The sequence below is a fragment of the Sturnus vulgaris genome, chromosome 9 (genome assembly GCF_052056855.1).
Source record: "Sturnus vulgaris isolate bStuVul1 chromosome 9, bStuVul1.hap1, whole genome shotgun sequence".
Classification (NCBI taxonomy): Eukaryota; Metazoa; Chordata; class Aves; order Passeriformes; family Sturnidae; genus Sturnus; species Sturnus vulgaris.
Window position 1 is genome coordinate 14780439 of NC_142251.1, and position 22336 is coordinate 14802774.

At 43.6% G+C, this 22336-nt stretch overlaps 1 protein-coding gene across 2 annotated transcripts in view; it reads right to left on the reverse strand.

Moving 5' to 3' along the window:
- Window positions 1-22336, reverse strand: part of SYDE2 (synapse defective Rho GTPase homolog 2) — a 39080-nt gene that overhangs the window by 7519 nt on the left and 9225 nt on the right. Inside the window, exons 1-4 of one of the 2 annotated variants that reach the window (XM_014883152.2) lie at window positions 20004-20140; window positions 15944-16645; window positions 6258-7357; window positions 3482-3608 (exon numbers count right to left, since the gene is read on the reverse strand). In XM_014883152.2, coding sequence (XP_014738638.1) covers window positions 3482-3608; window positions 6258-7357; window positions 15944-16645; window positions 20004-20112 — 2038 coding nt within the window. In that variant the 5' untranslated portion in view covers window positions 20113-20140. Of the gene's footprint in view, window positions 1-3481; window positions 3609-6257; window positions 7358-15943; window positions 16646-20003; window positions 20141-22336 lie in introns of those variants that run through there. The other variant, XM_088169905.1, reaches the window with a different exon arrangement.

A 22336-nucleotide genomic window follows, 5' to 3' on the forward strand; every position in this document is an offset into this window, starting at 1 on the left:
TCCCACCCAGCATTTTTTCCTCCCTGAATTTAGAGGCTCATGTTCCCTATGTGGATTAGCTGGTTAAAATATTTATGAAACAAATGTGGCAGATTCTGGTGCTGTACAACATGGTCTGGGATATTTTCCTTTTTTCATAAGCACAACATTAGCAAAAGATGCTGACTTCGATCAAGATCTCTGTCTTGTTTTTGCTTTTTTTGGAGGCAGAGGCTGAAATCAAAACCAGCTTACAGTAGGAAATTATATTCTATTCAAATTAGCTCATGCCAAATACTCACTACTGTAAATTAATTATTATTTAACAAGAATTCCTGCAATAACATCCACAATCATAGGACTACCACCTGCCACTTTCTCCTGTTCAGCTCTGGATAACAGGATGGTTTGAGAGCCGTGAATGCCCCCTGACCTTTCTAAATCCTTTTGCTATTCACTCAGCTAAATTAGCCCTCTAAGAGGCTGCTGTTATTTTTCTTTCCATGAATCTATGCTTCCTGCTGCTGCCAGCCCACTGCCACATTCCTCTAGACACAACCACACACAACACATTTAGACAGAGAGCAAAAATTGCCATACACTTCATTAATTCCTCATTTTTCTGACCCACTGAACTGTTAAGAGCATTGCAAGCTTTATGCAGAGATATGAATTCACGTGGATGCCAACAGACACGATGCAACAACACAGCTACAGGTCAGTTCCATGAACTGCCTGCATGCCTCAGTTTGATCCATGAGCCCACTTCGTTGTGTGTAAGCCTGTGCCAATCCCAAGAGTATTTCTCAGTCAAGATTTAATCATTAAATGTTCATTCTTTAGTCTTTGGAGAGCTGTCAAAAAATATTATTCATCTTTTTGGAAAGGAGCACTACTCAAATTTCAAAAAGGATATAAGGCAGCACTTCTCTTCCAATCAGCCAAGATTTATGCTGAGGATTCATATTCTGTGGAACACATGTTTTGGCTGACAGAAGTATGAATCATGTGCATCAGCCTCAGCATTAAGTAATCAGGGGAAACATCCCCTCTCAACCCAACTCCCTAAGCACATGCAGTAAGTTTTGTGGGCACTTTTATTCCTAGCACTAAGCACAGTGGCCAACTCAGCTGTCCACAAAAACTGTAGGTTCCCCTGTCAATCCAGAGCAGGCAGTTTCCAATAATTTGAGTGGCTGCACTTGGTCCAGTGGAAGGTGTGGATGCCAACACCCCTTCCCTGCCTGCTCCCCCAGCCTACAGAGCCCCCCAGTCAGTCCCTGCAGCACAACACCAACACCAGCACTGCACAGCACAGCTGCAGGGCTACCAGAGAAAGAATCTGCTTTTCCAATTAATTCCTTAAAAGTCTTTTCTCTTGTAAGGAAAGCAGCATGTAAGCAAACTCTTGCAATAGAAAACATACCAAAGGACACCAAGCAGACTTTCTGTAAGGCAGAAAACAAAGCTGTAGTCTTTTTCACTCTTGCAATGCAAGCTCTAGATGCAAAATAGTATCCTCCCGTAGAATCACCACCAAGCCACACCTGCAGTCACCAAAACTGTGGGTCACCACCAGCAGCGAGGCTTGCAGGGATGTATACGGAAAAATGTACTTCAATTTTTCAATTTTGCCACCACAGCACAAACTCAGGAAGGAAAGATCAGTTAGACTGTGTTGCTGCCCTTCCAGAGCTTTGCAGTAGCACGTAGCTCTCCTGCAGTTCAGACTTTGGCTTCAGCCATTTCTAGCTAGTTCTGAGTATACAGTATACTTAGGAAAATTAAAATGCTTAGGAAATGCTCCGGGTTCTGTTGTAGACAGGTCAGTATTAAATTCCTATACCCTTCTTCATGATATTCCTGAACCATTTCTACAAATACTGTTTTATTTTAATGATTACTTGTAGCATGGAAATGAAATGCCATTGTATCTAAAATTTTTAAAAGTAACAACAAAGTTTTTCAGTACCCCTAAGTTTACATTAACCAAATTGCAGTTTTCCATTTATCTGCTTATAAGTCACTATCAACAGCTTTTGCTGCTGGCAGAAAGCAACTGAGGGGTTTTACTCCACCATATAAGTTGATGACAAAAAAACTGAGAAAATAGAACTTCAGTGGAACAATCTGATCTTAGAAGTTCTCACCATTTTTTCTCATTAGTTTATTTGTAAAGAGAAGAAGACAACTCAGTTTAAAAGACTGTTTATACTTTTTACCTTTACTGTATATCTTGTTTATAAAAGCTGTACAACATCAAATGAAACACTGGTGGATTAACGGCTTGACTTGATGATCTTAAAGGTCTTTTCAACCTACACAATTCTATGATTCTATAAATACAAGTTTCTGATGCTGAGAACGCTGGTTCTTGTGAACAACATTGAACCCCACAGCAAAATCAGCCAAGGCAAGTAAGGTGAAGTGACTGGCTGCACACTCTGAATAAAGAGGTTTATGTAACTCAGCAAATGTCACTGAGTAGTATCTTCTGATAATATGTTGTACAATTATAAAATGTAATGAATAAAATTAGTTCCCAGTACATTGAAATGAAATAAATCACCAAAGTGGGTATAACTCTCCTATACAGCTGGATGCTGGATATTACAGAAAGGGTTTTGGCATAGAAAATTTATACCCCAACTACTGTTACATTTTCCATCCCTTGATATACAGGCAGTGAATGATTCTGACTAATTTCTCAAAGCAACTGGCTTACTCAGTGATGCCTGAAATTAGATCAACTTTAGCTTACATAATAAGTATCAATAGTTATAAAACTGTTCCGGTTTTTAGCAGACCAGAAAAACCTCAACAATTTACTTCAGTTCTGCAGCACAGCTCCTGTGAAGAGAGCCATGGAGGAGCCTGTGAAGGAGCTGATGCAGACAGACGTCCCAGGACCTTCTTACCTGTGCCTGGAGCTTGCTGTGTGACACCAAGTAAAGGGCCACTCCGAGGAGCAGGAGAAAGCTTAGCAAGGCTTTTAACAAAACAGTGATCAAATGAAGGCACTTTCCTGCAGCTCTAACTAGCCTGCACAATACAATGGAAAATCTGTTTCCATAACTCCTGCAACCTCCAACATAAAGGGAGAACAAGAGCTGATCCAAGACAGCCCTGGTCACATGGTGAGGAGCCACTAGCACAGCAGAGGTGCCTGAGCACAACCAAGCTTTTCCAGATCTGCTCCAATGCAAACCAATGGCACAGGTTTAACCAGCTCCAGGACCCCAGCTCCTTTCAGACTCTCACTTCCCTCTGTACCTGGTGAAGTAGGTCCTTCCGTGTCCTCCCCTCCCTAAAAATCACTGCTGGTTCATCCATACTCACACATCCCCACAGTAACTGCACTCACTCCCAGCCACCTTTCGGCAGCAGATAAAAGCTTGTTAAAATGACAACAGAAAAAGAGTTCAAAGCAATTTCACCCTTTTAGAGGTACATGAGGAACATGGCATAGCTCCTTTGGAAGAAAAGCAAGTAAACGTGTTACCTGTTATGACATTAATATCAGGGTACTGGCTCTCACAGAGAGTGACAGCCTTGCTGTCCCTCTCGAACGCCTCCCGAAGCTCTTTCTTCACGGCAGCAGAGCCACAGAGCCGGTACAGCCCCACCACCTGCAAGCACAAACAAAGCCCCACGTCAGCCACTGCCTGCCCAGGGACTGCCCAGGGACCAGGGACTGCCATCGTGTGCTGTGCCATGCACAGAGCACGGCAGCAGCACTTTGGGAACGCAGCTGGGGACAGGCAGAGCGGCACACCATCCATCAGCACACGGGGCTGTGCAGCAGCCAAGGAGTGATGGTCCTGTTTCCTCCAGTCAGAGTGCTGAGCAGTGCTCTACTGACATAACACAAGCTCTACACTGGAATTGCTTCATGTTTCGCTTTTATGGAGAATCAGGAAAGAAGTACAGATGAAAAATATATTTGTTTCTCACCCTCCTTACTCAGATCATCATTATTTTTCCTGGCATAATTGTTTAATTATACAAAATAGAATTCAAACTTCAGCAGAAAGAAATGAAAAGTGTTTATAGCTTTATGTAAACAAAATTGCAGTACAAATACAGTTATTAAGCATTAGCAGAAGTCATGCAACTGACTCCATACTAAAAAGGAGGAAAGTTACAAATCAATTAATAAACCAACACAAATCCAAAAGAAGTGAAAATGTTTTCCTACAGTATTACATTATATAGTAAAAAAAATTAAAATTTATTTTTATACCCTTAACCAGAGTTTCAAGAAAATTATGTCTACTCCATTATTACACCTATACTGTGCTGTTTTAGAATTTACAAGATGCTGACTTCCATGTGTTTCAAATTACACTGAAAGTTTTCTACAAAACAGGTATTATTTAAGATGCTTAAGGGGATAGGAGTGAAACCCACACCACTCTTGAACTGAATTGCCAGTTAAATCATGTGCTTTCATGTACTGAAATTTTCCATTTTATCATTATTTTTCATTTTCATCAACACTATTTATACAAAGAACTCCTATGATATTACAAAACTAAATCTTAAAAATATTATTTTAATTAGCATTATAGGCAGCTGTACTAAGTAGCAAAACATTAATGCAAAACTACCATGGACTCAAGACAAAAAATTATCCAAAACCAAACCAAACAAAAGAATCCCACCTGTACTGTCTTAAGACCAGGAGAACGCAGGCATGCAAGCAAAAGTATTTTTCTGGTCATATATTAATTCCTGTTTAAATAAATGTAAAGTTATGGAACAAATGGAATTTGTACTCCCCCTTTCTCAAGGTTGAATATGATCTAGTATATGCTTAAGACCATTTCTTTTAAACTTTCTAAGTTTTGTAGTGCCACATCTGAAATTCAGGCGGAGATTATGCACCACAACAGTATTTGCAGTCTGTAGGAAAGTCAAAAACGTCAGATAAGCACGTGGTTAAAAGAAGAAGTTACAGTATATTTTGCAGTTTTGGTTCTCTCTGTGCAAATACAAAAATAGATTTCATGCTCAAAAGCATCAGGTACATTCAGACAACTCAAATCCCAGTTGCTTCATTACCACTGTTGCCTTGATTACCCAATATCATTTGCATGACTAGGTGCTAATAGGCCCATAATAAAATGTTGAAATTATGGGACACATATACTGGAAAGAATAAAATTTCCCTTTTCCAGTGATTTGGCTGTTAGGAGAAGTATCCCCAAGAAAAATCACACAGTTAATATTAGCAATGACTTTTGACAAAAAAGCCACATAAAAGTTCCATTTCCCTCTACAGTTCCTGACGTGGGTTATAAACAGCAGAGTTAATCTCATCACACCTGGAATCATATCCGACCTGTCAGCAATTTAAAATAGCAACAGTGGTGGGTGTGACTACTTCTCAATTTCACCTGAGTGAGAACAGGTGCAAAATGCAAGGAGGGCTCACTTATGCTGTGGAACAGCAGGCAAGAGTCCTCCCACCAGTTTCAAATTAATTGCCAAGGGGAACATCTGAGCTTAGGACTGTGCATAGTCCTTCCTAACAGACCTCTTGCCTAGCATCCATAACCAGTGATTTGTTTCCATATCTCATTTCTCATACCTATTAGATTCATTAGATGACATCAACCAATAATGGGATGAAAAAGAAGACACTGGGCACTTCTGCATTGCAGCAGTCCCAATTTTGAGAAAAACCCAAAGAAAGACAAGGAGCAGTGGTGTGGGGAAAGAACTAATTCATCCCCTCAGGGACTCACCCTCATCCTAATGCTGTGTACAAAGTGATGACAGAGACGGGTCTTAGGCACACTGGCTTCAGACTGCACCACAGGATGGGCTCACTGTGTCACTGCACAGTGTCTCAGCTTTGGGTTGGAGCAAACATATCGTTTTTTCATTTAGATGTGTGTTCCTAGAGACTGACCCATGTCTCAGGGGTCAAGCATTCTCAAGTTCTCAGCTGATCTCTGCTTTCTGACTCTATGCACTGAGGGCTGCAGGTTTCTTTCACCACCCTCACTCCTGAAGCTCTGCTGGGAGCAGCTCCTGTGAGCAAGTGTACATCTCTTCTACAAAGGCCATGCTGGAAGCACTGATTGCACACAGCCCTGTTATTCTTCCCACATTACAATGGCCAGTGTTCACCACAAACAAATAGTAAAGGAAAAAAATTTACTTCTAAAAATGTTTTTAATTTTCTCCCATTTCCACTCGCTGTTTACACTGCAACAACAGCTATCTTAACACAGAGATATTGACAAAAGAGATTAAAATATGCACAGTACCTGACAGCCTCTCTTTTCAATCTCCAGAATGCATTTCTGCAACAAAAGTGGCACCATCAAGCCTGCATTTTCCTTCTCTACAACTTTTCGAGCATCTACCCCAAACATCACAGGCTCACGGTCTGCATCAATGCCATCAAGAGAGTTCTCCCACTGCTCCATGAGTGACAGCTTGACATAAATAAGCCCCCTGGGCTCCAGTTTGACAGCCAGCTGATGCGTTTTGGTGACCCGGAAGAGAGTGGGAAGAGCCACAGTTCCATGACAACACACTCTGTTTTTCCGTGGGGTGGGTTCCCAGCTGAACACCACCAGCTTTAAGTGCTGAGCGTTTTCGATTTCTATGTTGAATGTGTGATCCATGTCAAGAAATGCTGTCCTACATGTGAGCAGGGCAGTCCTTGCTTTGTTTACTGAGTCAACCTGTATTGCACAAAAGACATCTTTTGAGTCTATTCGTGGTGGCTTTAAGTCTTCAGCACCATAAAAGTGAATGCTCATGAGTCCAGAGATGTACTGAGAGCACTTGGGTTGATCAGAGAAGTTATAGTGTCTGAAGGCATCGATATCTATTTCCGGTTTACCACTGTTACTTGGAAGGTTCTCCTTTCCTTTCCCACACTTGGTTTCATGTCTGTGTTTACCCGATTTTGTTATAAGTTCAGGAGAGTCGCCATCACTGAGGTAACCACCTTTGTTGAAGGATTTGGAGCGCCTTGAACCCTTCTTTTTGTAGGTGTGTTGTGAGGACACACTGCTGTCAAGGTGGTAACGGCTTATCACATTCCTGCTGGCAGCTGTGGCTGAGTTTCCAGAAGAAGGCAAAGACACTGTATGGCTTGTATCCCGGCAGCTCCCTTTCAGCTGGGAGGGAGGATTATCTGAACTACTATGGCTTGAAGTTCCCTTCACACTCAGCTTCCTGCTCAGCTCTGGCAGCTTTTTCATTTTCATGGAAAGCTTCCTCACAGTCCTGGGAGATTTAATTCTATCAGGGAAAGGCCAGTTGATTGAGCCGCTTTTTTTCAGGGGACTGGGACTTGGAGGAGAAACCTCTGTGGAGGGTATATCAGGCTTGCGTGCAAGAGCAGCTCCAAACCCTTCAGAAGAAAAGAGAAGGAATAATCATTTTTAAACTGCAACTCTCGGCAATGAAAAAAATCAACCTTGAACTTGGGGAAAACATTGATTTGCCAAAACCTGATAAGTACAATTCATTCAGACAACCATCACTCATCCAGTCAGATGCTCACAAATGTTCAGAAAGCTGTGCTCTGCTGACTCGTCCAGCCAAATTTGGCAATTCACTATCAAAAGCCAGATTTGTTCTGCTTTATGGAGATGAAAGGGCCAGAAACTACATATAAACAAATGAGCAATGGCACTCACAGCATTCGGCTGGACCCATTTGTGCTGCATCCCCCATATAAGCACACACGGCTGCATTCCTGGGGCACAAGTGCAAGGAAACCAGACTTAATGAAAAAATCCTGGAAATATGGCAAAGACACCCCTGTCTACAGAGCAGTCAGTTACACAGCCAACACATCAGCATTGCCACTTCTCTTATGTCTAGAGGAAAGACACTTGTCTCTAGTAAAGAATATGGCTCTTTGTGTCCTTCTATTACCTCAAAGAGCCCTAAATCTCTCCCGTGTAGATGCAGGCAATCTCACACCTTTTCTTTCATTTCTCTCAGCTTCTCCTTTCTGCAGCAGGATGTAAGATTTATTCCTTCCAAAAGCTGTATCCTGCACTGCCTCATTTCAGTGCCTGCCAGCAACTTTCCATGTTTCCTGGCACTACCACCCCACAAGTTTAAAGTTAGACAGTTCCCAAGTGACAGCCTCAAATGAAATCACCCCCCTTTCAAAGTACCAAAAAGAAAATAAAAAAAAGCAAAAAAAAACCCCACAAAACCAGCAAGCATTGATGCTAATAAGAGCAAAAGAAAAAAAAACAAAAAACCAAAAACCAACACTCCCTCAATTCAGCAGCAAAGAACTGCTAATTAAGGAACACAATTAGACATAAGCAAGTACTGCACACAGACAGGAACCTGTGGTTCACCTCATGCTCTAATACCCGAGGAAATGCAAATACCAAGTTTTGCTCAAGCCATTCTCATTTTTGCCAGCAAGAGGCAGTAATAACTGTAAGAAAATTGATCAATGTACATGAGTTAAGAAATGAGGGAAGCTGAGGCCAGAATGATAGATACTAATAAAATTACATAATTACTTTCACTAGAGTCACTTTTCCACCCCTTAATAAACAAAGAGTGCCTCTTGCTAGCAACAGCCATCCCAATTACTTATTTTTCAAATGTCAGCCATTCCCCAGAGGACTGGGTAGCCTTGCCTGTGCAGGCTGGGGTGCTAGAGAGCCCCTAATCACACCAATCTTGTGTGATGCAATTAGCCCAGGCAGCTCACAGTCTCAAACACATTTATCCACCCATCATTCCCCTTTGCTAGCCACAGAAACGGAGACTGTTTACAGAATATAAAAAGAAAGAAAGAAGTGCTGTTTTCACAAGATACTCAGTAAAACATACTTTATAGAGGCTTCTCCTTCAGATTTGCCAAGGACTTACTGCTTTAATTCTAAACTAATTGCTTCAAGTCCACAGCAAATAATTCTTACAAGTGCTTTGTGCGTTCAAATTAATTTTCACCATTGGACTGTAACTTACTTTTATACTTCACCAAGCTTAAACAGCTAAATCAGGCAATCTGGTCTTTGACCAAAGTCATTCTCTGTGGTTTTGGTCCCCTCACCCCCTTCCAAGGAAAACGCTACAAAATCCAGTTCTAGTCTCAATAGAAGTTTGGATTAAGTAACTTTTGCAGACAGTTGCTTAAAAGAGTATCTTTATAAAAGGAAGTTTCAGTTACGAAGAATAATGCACAGAATCTGTTTTCCAGAGGAACAGAGGAAAATTCATTTAATCCTGCATCTCATGGAAGTAGTCCCCTTGCAGGAGAAGGGCTATTTCTAGCACGCCTGCTGTGCTTTTCTGGCAAGCAGCTAGTTAGAAATGTGGTGTTTGATAAAGGCAGACAAAGCCTTCCCTTGTACTGCAAATCACCGCACGGTCCCACTGGTGGGCTGGCGTGGAGCACTCTATAGCAATCAGTGCCACACTGCAGCCTCTAACATTAATCTTCCCTTTCTGTCAAAAGTCTCTGGCACAGGCTTGGAAAAGCAAGCCAGCAAATTAAACTTCTCCCCCCCCCCAGCTCATTAAAACCAAAGAGTCAATCTAACACTATGACTTTTATGTGTCCAACTTCTGCTGCGTTCAGCACCAAACAGTTAAAAGTGAAATATGTGGCTGGAAGAAACTTAACAGTCGAGTATTATGCAGGATGGTATTCCCATCAGCACTGAGCCACATGTTGTTCCACTAAAGCCAGCAATGTGCTGAGGTATGCACGCAATTTTAAAAGAGTGTACATGACCACTCTGAACAAGCTGCAGGAGGACTTGTAGCAAGGTCCAGTAACACTTCACTTCCCAGCTACCCATCTGACACAGCTTTCTCACAAGGGTGACAGCAAAACTGAGCTGCACGTCTTTTCTCAACCAAGTTACAACACTGTGCTGCAAACAGCAGTTAGACATTAAAAAAAATCCTTACAGAAGGGTCGTAGGACAACACAAAACATAAGAGGCACCTGTTGCACCAGGACAGCATGGGGATGGTCAGTTTTATATACACAGCTGACTATTTGTATGTGTATGTAACATTTATGTTTGACAGTGAGAACACTCAACCCCTGGAATAACCAGGGAAGTGGTTGAGTCTTCACCACTGCAATTTTCTAAGCTGCAACTGCATGAGGTGGGGTAGGTAGTCTCATTTAGGCTCCTTGTTCCAATGAAGGGTGAGCCAGATGCTCATCTGATGCCCTCTCCAGCCTGGGCTGTTCTCTTATACTGTCTTTAATACATTTACCTTGTGCCTGCTGACACTTCAGCAGTATGAACATATTAAAAAAAAAAAAAAAAAAAGCTTTTGGAGAACAATGCAATCCAAGTCGAAATGACACCCTAAGTAACTGCATGTAACATCAGCTGTGGGTTCAGCTTGAGTATAAAGCCACCTTTTACTTTGCTCAGCACTGTGGCTGTGTGAAAGCATAAAGCCTTCCATGACCACAGAAACATGAAGAGCCCACAGGGCTTCCCAAACCAGGCCCCTCTCCCAGCCCAGCCATCCAGGTGTCCACAGGACAGTCACAAGTGTCCCCTCAGTGGAGCAGACCTACCCCTGCACCACACTGCCCCAAGGGAAGAGAGCACTGACTCAAGCACTTACAACACAGCCCCTGCCAGACACAGCAGTGATTCAGCACAGTAAACATGCTTGTCTGACCCTGTTTAATGCTGTTTATATGTGTTTGGGCACATATATCACTGTCACATCCATTGCCAGCAACACACGCTGTTTTACAGGCACGTTTAACTATGCTGCTCTATGTGTCACATTCCTCATTGCTTAAGATAGGGTTTCTGAGTTATTTTAAAGTTACTTGGAAAACTTGCAATTTATTTTTGCACAACAAATCGAGGTGAGTAAGTTGGTCAGAAAGTTATCAGTTGCTTGCTACACCAAGGTATTGAAGTATTAAACAGCTACTCTCACACCTAATTGAAATGCTGAGTTTAAGTATTATAAGTGAAAAAGCAGCAAATCAAAAGAGAAAAGTCCAAATATCTCAAAATTGTTCTTGTAGCAAACAATGGGTGAAAGAGGGCTACTGTTTTTCTGTGGTGGAATCCACAAGAGATACTGAGCTGGATCCTCAGCTGACAAAAACTGCATGTCAGCTCTACTGATGCCAAAGGCTGTCCAGTTTCTCAGGTGCAGGCACAGCTCTCGACCTGTTCTGATATAAAACTTCAGAGCAGAACTGTAAATGGCATTGAGAGAACTCATATCAAATTGAAGCAACTTCAATTGAAACATAAAGTAAACATCACCTCTATCTACATCAGCAACTGGGCAAAAGAAAATTAAAAAACTAAAAAGTACTTTAAAAAACTGTGTTAGAAAGCAATTATTTCTATGTGACATCTTAATTACTTATCTAAATGAATGGAAGAATCTCTGCTTTTGACATGTAAAGGAAAGTCTTTTTTACCTCTGTATAAATTACTACTTTGACCAATGCAGTCCCTATCTCACATACTGCTTCAGAGTCAAGGAATGGAGACATTGTTAAAATGGTAAAAAAAAATCCCAGAATTTTGTAAAGGTAGTTTGTTTTCTTTGATATATACACTAATACTACACTAAAAATGTGATGAACACATCAACCCAGGGATCACTTTCATAGGAGCAAAAGATAAAAAATATATTGCTTAAAATAGTGCACCTCCCATTAATTAAAATGGGAGGTAGTTACAGCACAAGCTCCCCAAGGCTCAGCAGGAGAGGTGAAGGGGGTGACCAGTGCCTACCCCTCATCCTGGTGGTGATCCTCAGAGCATCCACCATGGGGTATCCCATTGCTAAGAGGAGCAAGCACGTGTAACAGCACTTTACTGACCAGATTTAAAGAGTTCAGTATCTCCAAACCAGCATGAGTTTGTTGCAGATATTTTAAACATTAATGACCCTGCACATGAAGCACAGGCAGCTCTGCTCAGACGCTGGAGCTGCACCAAGGCTCTCACGGAGCAGCGCAGCAATGCCAAGCACTGCCTGCTCAGGCTGCTCTCACGAACATTTCCTCTCCTCACTGTGTCTTTCACGGCATGAAAAGCAGCTCTGCCCTTATTTTCCCCATCAGAGGATGTAAACAGTTACTCAGGACAAATCAGAAACTGAAAAAGGCAGTAACTACTTTGATTTAACTGCCTCCACTCCAGAATGCTGCATCCTGTTGTTTCTTTCACCAGCAGGTCTTTATGGCATTGTCACCCCATGAATTCAAGACAAATGCATGAATAAGCCCTTGACCTCCAAAAGCATGTGCACAAACTCACCAAAAACCCCCTGAAAAACTGCTTTCACCTCTGCAGGAGAAAGAGGGAGCAGAGGGACCTTTCTGCCAAATCCCTGCCCATTCTGGTATCTCAAACATCGTGCAAGTATTTCACATCAATGCACTCCTGTCTTGTGAAACCAAAGCTCCTTGAACTTGAAAAACAGGTAAACCACAAAGCATCTTCCATCTGAGAAAAAACATTACATTTCAAAAATAGTATTTGTAACATGTGGAAAGAAAGGTGTAGATAGCATTTGCTGCCCAGTATACTCTATGTATATTGCTGGAAGCTTGCCTGCAACATGTAAGCATGCAAAATATTTGCATGCTTTGGCCACAAAAGATGTATTTGGAAACCAGGATAATGGTCACAGTCTAAGTGGAAAAAGAGCCCTGTAGTTTTAATAGGAGCTAAGCCAAGTTCCAGTTGGCACGTATCAGGGTTAAGTGGGAACATGGGATCCATCTTCACTTGCCATAACATTGGAAAGAAATTGTTTACAGTGATTCTTACCAGGATTTTCCACCCAGACAGCTAAGTCAAGTACATTTTTAGTAGCAAAAGCACAGCCCAGATCCTGGCAACCTTCAATGCACAGGTCCTACCAGAATGCCTCTTAGATACAGATACACAAGATGATTCCACTCATTAGGTGGACACTAATACCAACAGTAATCCTCCCCAAAAGCAAATCTATTGCAAATTCTTCAGAAAGCACTATTCAGAGCTCCATGGTGTAAATCTGTCTCAGGAGCCAACATTACAAAGGGATGCTTTCCTTCAACAATCTGCAGATGGTACATTTGTAAAAACATATAGTTAAGAGTTCAGACCTAGAGAAAATTTACTTGAACATTTTACAGTGAAAAAATATTTCTCATATGGCATCTGTAATAAAAAAAAATTCTATTTTTTAGTCCTAACAATTTTGCCTGTGCAAGGAGACACATAATTAAAAACAGCCTCCAGGGTTCTTTCCACTTAAATTCTTCTCCCCCAGACCTAAGAGCCCAAGGTGGGCTGTTTCTACATTATTAACTAGGAACCAGTTACCTTCTTACTCCTACCTTTTGGGTACATGTTATAAAGAAAATACATTAATTATTTCCCCAAGCTCTGCTATAAGGATGTCTTATTTCTGATCAGTTTCTTGGGTTTTTTTAAAAAGTCAACAAGGCTAGAATTACTCACTAAGGAATTACCTGACAAATCCTATTAACATAAATAGCATTTACTGTAGAAGTAACCAGATTAATACCAGGAGCTAGCAGTGTAAATTAAGACTATGGGACAAATTAGCACCTCTATGACTATGATCCATTGTAGTGGTAAAAATTACAGAAAATACCTATTTGGTGCTCCTTTTGGAAAGACTCACAGTAACAGAATTCTATCATTTATTCTTTTTGTTAAAAATCTCCTGTCTAAAGACTCAAAAAAATAAGCAAAAAGAAAAAAAGGCATTACTATTTTCTCTCCACAAAGTCGGAAATCCAAGTAAGGCAAAATTGTCTAAAGTTTTAAAGGTAAAATTGTTTCCATTGTCCAAAGAAGGTAACAGCAAATGACAAAACAAACAAATATATATATATTTTTTGTTGGATTTTGTACTGCCTAACCTTTTGCTATGTTTCCAAAATCTAGCATTTAGGCTTCAATGCTAACCAATATTGACATATATAAATCATATCAAGAAGAAAGATAAGCAGACTTTTCCCCAAAGCTTTAATTTCTTATTTGACAGGAGTTACTGCTTAATGTACCCAGCTCTCTGTGAACAGGGACATCCATTTCATACCAGCTGTATAATTCAAACGAGGTCCTAACACAAAGACGAATTGGCCATGGTGCCCTTCATGTAGTAATTTTATATGGATGAGCTGTCATTTTAAATTTCACTGAAAATAACTGTAGATACTTTAACTGGATTAAAAAGAACTAAGCCACTTCTCCATAATAAAGCCAATTACTGAGCAGCAGGGATCCACTTCATCATCAATTAATCTATTCAATGTGATCACCACCCAACACACTTAGGAGAGCTGCATTTGAACTACTTCATTAACTAGATGCATAACAAACAATCAGGTGGAATTTGTAACTTCCCTCCTAGTTTCAGGAAACTCTTGAAATGGACAACTTTACTTTCATAAATAAATGCATCTTCAGTATGAAAACAAGTTTGACATTTTTCTTCTTACAGAAAGGGAAATACAGAAATACAGAAAATACTTACTTATTTCTTTAAAAAAAGAAATAGTCACCCACACATAGAGATTAACCAACTAAATGGAGGTCAAGCAGTTTGCAGGACACACAAGGCCTTCCTAAACAACCACTTTTAATGACCTTTATAAAGCATCTAGAGCCCCAAAAATGACAAAAATCTACCAAAGAACATATTATCTCATCTGTCTTGCAAGGAAATAAAATTGGTCTAAGTATTCAAGACAGCTATAAAGTGAGCTATTTGTAATAAATGCCCAAAAACTTTAACACACTTCACAACTGCAAATATGCTTGTATCTGCAGCATTTCCACGAAAAGAACAAAATGTGAGCCCCCAGAAGACCAAGATTTTTTTCTTCTGCTGTTTACAGCAGTTGCTCTGGTGCCTTTGAAAACAAACCCTGTTCCCAGAAGTAATCTTTACACAAGGAATCCAGGCACAGCAGCTCCCAGCACACAGGGACATGGGGCCAGGGGCTGCCAGGATGGTGAGGCTGGACAGGGACAGCCCAAAAAAGAATGCACACCTGGGCTCCCACACCAATGTTTCAGGTCCTTTCTGAAGAACCAGGCAGAAATACAGGCTCTAAAATGTCAGAGTAAAGTGTAACCTTTCTCCCAAGAAAGGAACCTGGAATTCTCTGTCTCCTGAACTTTATGCTGTTTCTAACTTTGAACAGGACACTAGAGTTAAGGTCGAGATAATATGAGACACATAAGTAATTAAAAGTAATACCTTTTTGGAAAGGGTTGGGAGGGTTTTTTCTACTTACTTTTGTTTGGTGTGGTTTTCTATTTGTTTGGGGTTTTTTAACTGACTGGGAAAAATCCTTAATACGATGCTGAATTCACACACTAATGGAATTATGGAAACGAGACTATCAAACACTTAGCCAAAGATAACAAGGAACAAAGAGCCTGGCTTCTGAAAGTGAAAACCACTCTTCTCCAGTCTATTAGATTAGCCTGAGACAGTCAACAAGACAGTAATTACAGAAAGCAACGTGATGAATAGCATTTACATGGTCTATCAAAAAGTTTTTATTAAAAAGTCCCAGACAGCAAGTTAAAGAAACTTCTGCAGACATTAAGTAGCTCTGAGGCAGGAATCCAAGGCCAGGGCTAGACACCAGCTGACAAAGGAAACCTAGTGTGTCCTCACATTACCAGGCTTCAGCAATCTCACTTTATAAAACCTTTGTCTTCAGTGAGGTGAGGGCCATAGAGAACACAGGCCAACCACACCTGGACATGCCATGAACAAACTGACTGAGAAACAACTGCATTCAGCAGGCATCAGTCTCACAACCTGACTTGTTTCCAATGCACTTGACATGCATTTCCACCAAAAAATTTGCTTGATAACGGAAGAGGTAGAGAAAGAGAGAGACGTAACAGAGGTTCATTATTCCTCTAAAAGACAACAGAGGTTCACTTATGTTCCTGAGCACTCTTACCTGTGGAAGGGCACTTGAAGGCAGGATTGTCCTCTGCTGTTGGTGCACCGGGAGCCTTGCAGACCAGTTTCTGCCGGTGCTGCTGTGCGTGTTCCCCGGCGTCCGCCTGGCTCCCCTCAGCGGCCTGCGCCGTCCAGCCGCTGCCCGCGCCCTCCGCGGAGCGTGTGGGACCCTCCTGGGGACTCGTGCCCATGGCAGAGTCACCTCCAGGGTGGGCTTTGTACCTAGCTGACGGGGAGCCAGCAGCAGCAAGGCTATTCACAGCAGAAGGGTGGATGCCGGGCAAATCGGGCTCATCATCTTCAGGGATGGGGTTGTACCATATTTCTCCTTCATCGTCGGCGTCGCCATCCTCGGCGCAGTCCAAGGCGGCGCTCCTGGGCGTGCCCGGGCTCGGCAGGGCACAGCTCCGCGCCGGGCGCTCCCGCCCCGCTGCCACGGAGGGAGCCCACGGCACGGCGGGCTCCGGCAGCGGGACGGGAGATCTGGGCACAGGGAGAGCAGCCCCGGGCGCTTCCTTACAGGCATTGTCCTCTTCCAGAGGAGCAGGAGGGGCTCGGTGGGTGCTCTGCTGCAGCCAGCTGCGCTTCTTGGAAACGGTGATGCTGTTCACCTGCGGCCTGTGCTCGGGCACCTCGCTGGCCTGGGGGCACTTGGGCTCCTTCCTGCTTCTTGAAGCTATGTAAACATTTTCTATGAAATCTGTTCCCAGAAAGGAAGACAAAAAGAGAGGGAAAGACAAATGTTTAGAACATCGTTTTGCTTTTGACAGATGAACACATTTGCTGTCGTATAACACTTGCACCACACCTCATCCAAAAGGACAAAAGATAAGGTGATAGGATCACAAAATTAGATTTCAGCCTGTCAAAACAGAATGTGCACATAGCTAATAAAGAGCAAGGATTGTTTGGCTGTATTTTTAACACTACGCAATTTAGACAAATGGCAGTGAGATAGCTCTGCTGAAAGGTCATGCATACTTCCACAGAAATGGCTGCTTTTTTCTGCCAAGTTCAGGTGCAATCAGTTTGAAAAGTTACTACACAGTACTTCTCCAGTTTAGTTATGCCAATGAAGAAAGTCCCAATGTACTGCTTAAATGGCTACAGAATCACCACATAAATTCATTTCTAGATTTCTATACAAATAAAGGTGACGGTATGTCTTGCACAAGAACCTCCAGAAAGGACTGTCCTTACCAGCTTTATCCTACTGTTAAGAAGGATCCCCTGATTTGGGGGGAATAAAACAAAAGACACCATCATGAAAATAAGGAAGGAGAAAGAAGAAATGCAGAGAAGTTTTTAAGCTACAAAAATTTCATGCAAGAAGTAAACAAATCCCACTGACTGTTCCCAAAACTTGACAGTTTCATTGAAGCAACAGACAAACGTTTAATTGTCCATGGAAAGTGCTGCTCACACTGAGCCCCGTGTCAGAGCACATCCAAGCCCCATCCTTCAGCAGTGCCATACCCCCCCTGGCTGCGGCACATCCCAGCCAGGGAGCTGCAACCACTGCACTAGGACTGGGAGGAGAGCTGCAAATGCACCCAAATTAAAAACAGGGAGCAGGTCAGACAACCCTCATGCTGCTCTGCACAGGAGCTGAACAGGGATAACTGGGTTCACGTAAAACGGACAACCTCTTTTCACATGAAGCCCTCTGCAACTGGAAATTCCAAATGGAAGCAGTTATTTGTTACTGCTTGAACATTATTCTCAGCAAATAATTATTTACACACCAATAATGGATGTTAAAATATGAACACCTCTCTGGAGGACTCAAGGAGCAGCTCTGTAAATCCAGCCAAGTTTGCTGTAGAAAGGCAGACATAAAAAAGACTCATTTGAGCACCTTCCCTTTGACCCTCTTTTTAGATTTGTACTTTAATGATAGAAGCGATCCTTGATAAGATCTGTAACACCACCATTTTATTTGATGAAAGATTCATCATTTGGTGATTTTTCAAAAGCATAGTCTGCTTGTTCAGCTAAACTGCAGTATTATCACTGTGATTTGAAGAATTAACTTGTTTCAAAGAATTAACAAAATTAACCACGCTCCTTTCGAAGCCTTTGCACATCTCCACTGAGGTGCTTTGCTACACTGGGGCACAAGTCAGTCAGGTAACAGAATCTGAGGAAAACCTGAATGCAGATCTGTCTCAAAGTTTCACTGATCTGGCAGTGATCTGATCCCACCCACAGCATGGAAATGGAATCATGCCGTAATGGTTCCTCCTTACACACTGTCACACTATAACTGCAAGTAAGAACTAACCAAAAGGATAGGAAACTAATCTGCAATGGGCATAGAGCTATGCCTATGTTTCCAAGAAGTCTATTTGGATCAGGGACTTCTCGGGTAGGCATCCTTCTGCCGGTGACAACTACCCCAAAGTCCCTGCTTCACTCCAAGGATGGTCCCCGCTCTGGTGATATAAATAGATGGAGCATCCAAGAGCTGTATTTCCACAAACAAAAATATCTGCTACTTCCTGCTTTGCTGTAGAAACATGGGTCCTTCCATATTGGTTAGGACAGCCTACAATTCCCAAAACAACAGGCTCCTAAGCAGTGCAGTGTGCCTAAACATACACCGAGTGACACATCTGGTCTCAGCCTCAGGCCCCCTTCAGTCCTAGCAGCAGCAAGCTTTGTTTTCAACATCCAGCCAGGTATCTCGATAAGGAGCCATCTGCAGAAGTTTACTGCACAAACATCAATAAGCAGGAGCCTCCAGCCTCCTCCAGCAAGGCTGCTCGCAGGGACACGCCGCCTGCCACAGGACTCCGGGCAACCCCAACTCTGATCGGCCACAGGCTGCCAGAGGTCATCCACTGGAAATGCTCACTGAAACTCGTCCAAATGAGACACTTACACACGCATCTCCAACTGCAGTTTCTGCAATTGCTAGCAATATTTGCAAGCACTGCTTCCCCTTTATTCGAACTTGGCCCTGATCCTGAAAGCCCTTATGCCCGTGTTTATTTTAGTAACAAACTGCTTCACATGCAAGTATCTGCACAACCAGTGGTTCGATATCACAGAGCAAGTTTTCAATGTTAGGTGTTATAGGAGTGAGTCAATTTTAAATAAATACAATGCTCTGAGAGACATATAGATCAGGAACATACTTTTTGTTCTAGAGCAAGGCTTCATTCAGAAGAATGCTGCCTACTATTAGCATTTTCACATATATATTTAGTATTATATTTCATATAGTTAAGACCATATCTCCACACAAATAGCAAACGCGATAACAGTTCCTTTCCAAAAGGCTTCGATATGGTGTTCAAGAAAAAAAAAAGTCACGTATTTCCTTCATCTTTCACTCTATTGACAAAAAATTAAATAAATCAGTATTTCAAGTTAAGATAGTAACAACACGTGTATACTCAGAAATCAAAGCTTCAATGTTTCAACTCAATTGAAGTCAAAACTGACATTATGCCAACTCCGTGGGCACAGAAAATACTTCACCACAATATCATGCCTTGCTTTGCAGATTGCATGGAAGCAGGGAACAGCTTTATCCAGCCTCTCCATATAAGGATCAAACAATTCTCAGTTCTTCTGGCTGATATTTAAACATGTTCTCTTTCACTAAGTTTCCTAACAAAAGTATAACTACCATATATTCAAATGGAACTACGACAAAACTGAAAATTGATCCGTAAGATTTCGAGCGCATCTTTAAAAAGTGAACAAACCAACCAACCCCAGCGGGCAAACAGCAGCGGAGGAGTGACAAGCAGATGTGGGAGACAAGACAAGGAGCAGGGACGCGCACACAGCGCGGGTCTAAGCCCCAGAAGCTCCGGCTTCGGTGAGGAATTCCCGCTCCCAGGAGAGGCGCAGGTACCTCGGCACGCTGCCGCCGCTCGGGACCGATTCCAGACCCAAGCTCACGGCCGGCCCCGGCGCGGCGCTCCGGGCAGCGGGCACGGAGCATCCCGGCGCCGCGGGAGCCCCCGCCCGGCGCTGCCCGGCAGCTGGAGCAGCGGCCGATCCGGGCAGCCGGAGCCTCGCGGCCGAGCCAGGCGAACACTTACCCTGCGGGGCGCAGACCCCGCCGTGGCGGTGCCCGACTCCCGCCGCCGCGCCTCGCTGGGACCTTCTGCCCCGCAGCTTGGAGAGCGTCCTGCGGAGCGGCTCGGCCATGCCTGGCGCTGCCTCCGCGCCGCGCTCAGCGGGCGCTGCCCCCCGGCCCGCGGGAGCGCACGGCCCCCGAGCGCCGCGGCGGCCCCGCCGGCAGCCCCGGCCCCGACCGCCCCATGGCGCCGCCGCCGCGCGCGCCCGGCCCCGGCTCCGCCGCGCACATACTTGGCATAGCTGAGCGGGGTGAGAGGGCGCCCGCGCCGCGCATGCGCGCCGCCCGCCCCGCCCCGCCCGCCGCGCGCGGGGTCGCCCCGGGGGAGCCGGGCTGGGTGAGGGGCGGCCGGGCCCGGCGGCGGCGTCCGCAGTGCTGCACCCTTGCAGCCGCGGCAGAGCTCCAGATTGCCGTACCCCCGGAGGCACGGCACGGCACGGCACGGCACGGCAGGGCTCGGGAGCGCCGTACCGCCGGAGGCACGGCAGGGCTCGGGAATGGCGTACCCCCGGAGGCACGGCAGGGCTCGGAAGTGCTGCATCCCCGGAGCCCGCTGGATGGACCCGGGAATGCCGTGCCGTACCCTCGGAGCCACGCCGGGACCCGGGATTGCCATACTCCCGGCCCCGGGCGCTGTGCGGGCACGGACTCCCCGTTCCCCACGGCGGCCCCCAGTGTCATCATCTCCTTCGGCAGCCGTGTGCGTAGTGTTACTTGACAAAGACCAAAGGAATCGCAGCATATTTTAAATACTTCTTTACCCTTGATGTTGCCTGCTCCCGGCCCCAAAGAAACAAATCTGTGGGCTGAAAACCTATTTCTGCCCCCTGGGCTCAGGCTGTACATGTGGCACTTCTCGCTTCCCGACAGATTCTCTCCAAAGCTCCTGCGGGCCTGCTATGTGGGGATGGAGCTGGCCTCGCTCTTAGCAGCTCTTACTATCCTAGCCCAAATGCCACCCGGTGGAAGACAAACAGCATTAGGACAGGGCAAATAATGTGCTGAGGCTGCTCAAGTAGGCAAAAATCCAGTTTTGGTATATGTGCTGCTCAGCTATATACTGCAATGGTTCCATTAGTAAATGCACAGCCCTAGGAGATGATATGGCATTGATTTTTTACCAAGATATAGTATTGAGACAGATTTGTTGGTTAATTTGAACCTGAGTCTACATCTCCTACATTTAGTTTCATTATAAACAGCTTCAGGACTATATTTTGCAGCTTTTTATGTGGCATAGCTTACAATCATTCTGCAGTACATCTGTCTTGTGGTGGGTGAGAGCAGAGGACCCACTGTCATCTCCTACCCGTTGGCCATAGGTTGGCTGTCACCTCGTTTGGTTCAAGAGAAAGCAACCACATACCACATATGAGCATCATTCATATTCATAGATTTCCTCTCTTACCAAATTCTGATGAAGGTCTAACAATTTGCTCATCTAAAATTAAATCTTCCTGAAGAACAGAATTAGATTAAATTTTTGAATATTCATATGTGAGACACCAACAGTAGTAACCCAGTAATACCTGTATTCTACAAAGTAAGAACAGCTCACTACAGAGTAGTTCTGATTTCTCTTCAGCTAAAATAAATCTCACAATAGTTATCATATGTCACAATGCAACAACTTGAAATGCTGTTTTGCCATCCTGTCTTTTGAAACCATTTGCATTCCTTTAAATACAAATATTGTGAAATATCTGTGTACGGGTTTCAGAGCAAGATGTAAAACCATTCCAGAATGCCTTTGGTTGGGACAAATCCCAGAAGCGATGGTGGTGAATGGGATGGTCCCAATACTCAGTGCTGTGCAGATGAGGAACTGTGAGTCCCAATGGATCTGCCCGGCCTCTGTCCCCACGGCCTCAGATCCTGCTTTGTCTGGCAGCTGCATTGCAGCACTCATGGACTGGGTTTGGAACTGCATCTCAGGCAAATTATTGTGCAAGAAATGCATAAACCCAAAACTGTCAATGATTTTCTGACAGCACACTTGCTGAGTACAATCCATGTCTGTCTCCAGCATGCACCTGTCTCCAGCAAATTCATCCACAATTACGTTTTCTTCATTACCCAAGGGCCCAGGGCCACCTCACCAGAATTGATCTTACCTGTTTAGGTAGTTTTCTTTCCCAACAAAAATGTTTGATTTCTAGCTGGAATCAGTATGTAAAGCTAAGCTTTTTATTATACCTCCCAGAACTGATCTGTAAGGATACAGCTGAAGGAGAAAAGTATAAATAAATTTGATGTTGTTGTTCTGCATGTCATAATTAGATGCCAAAATAGGTT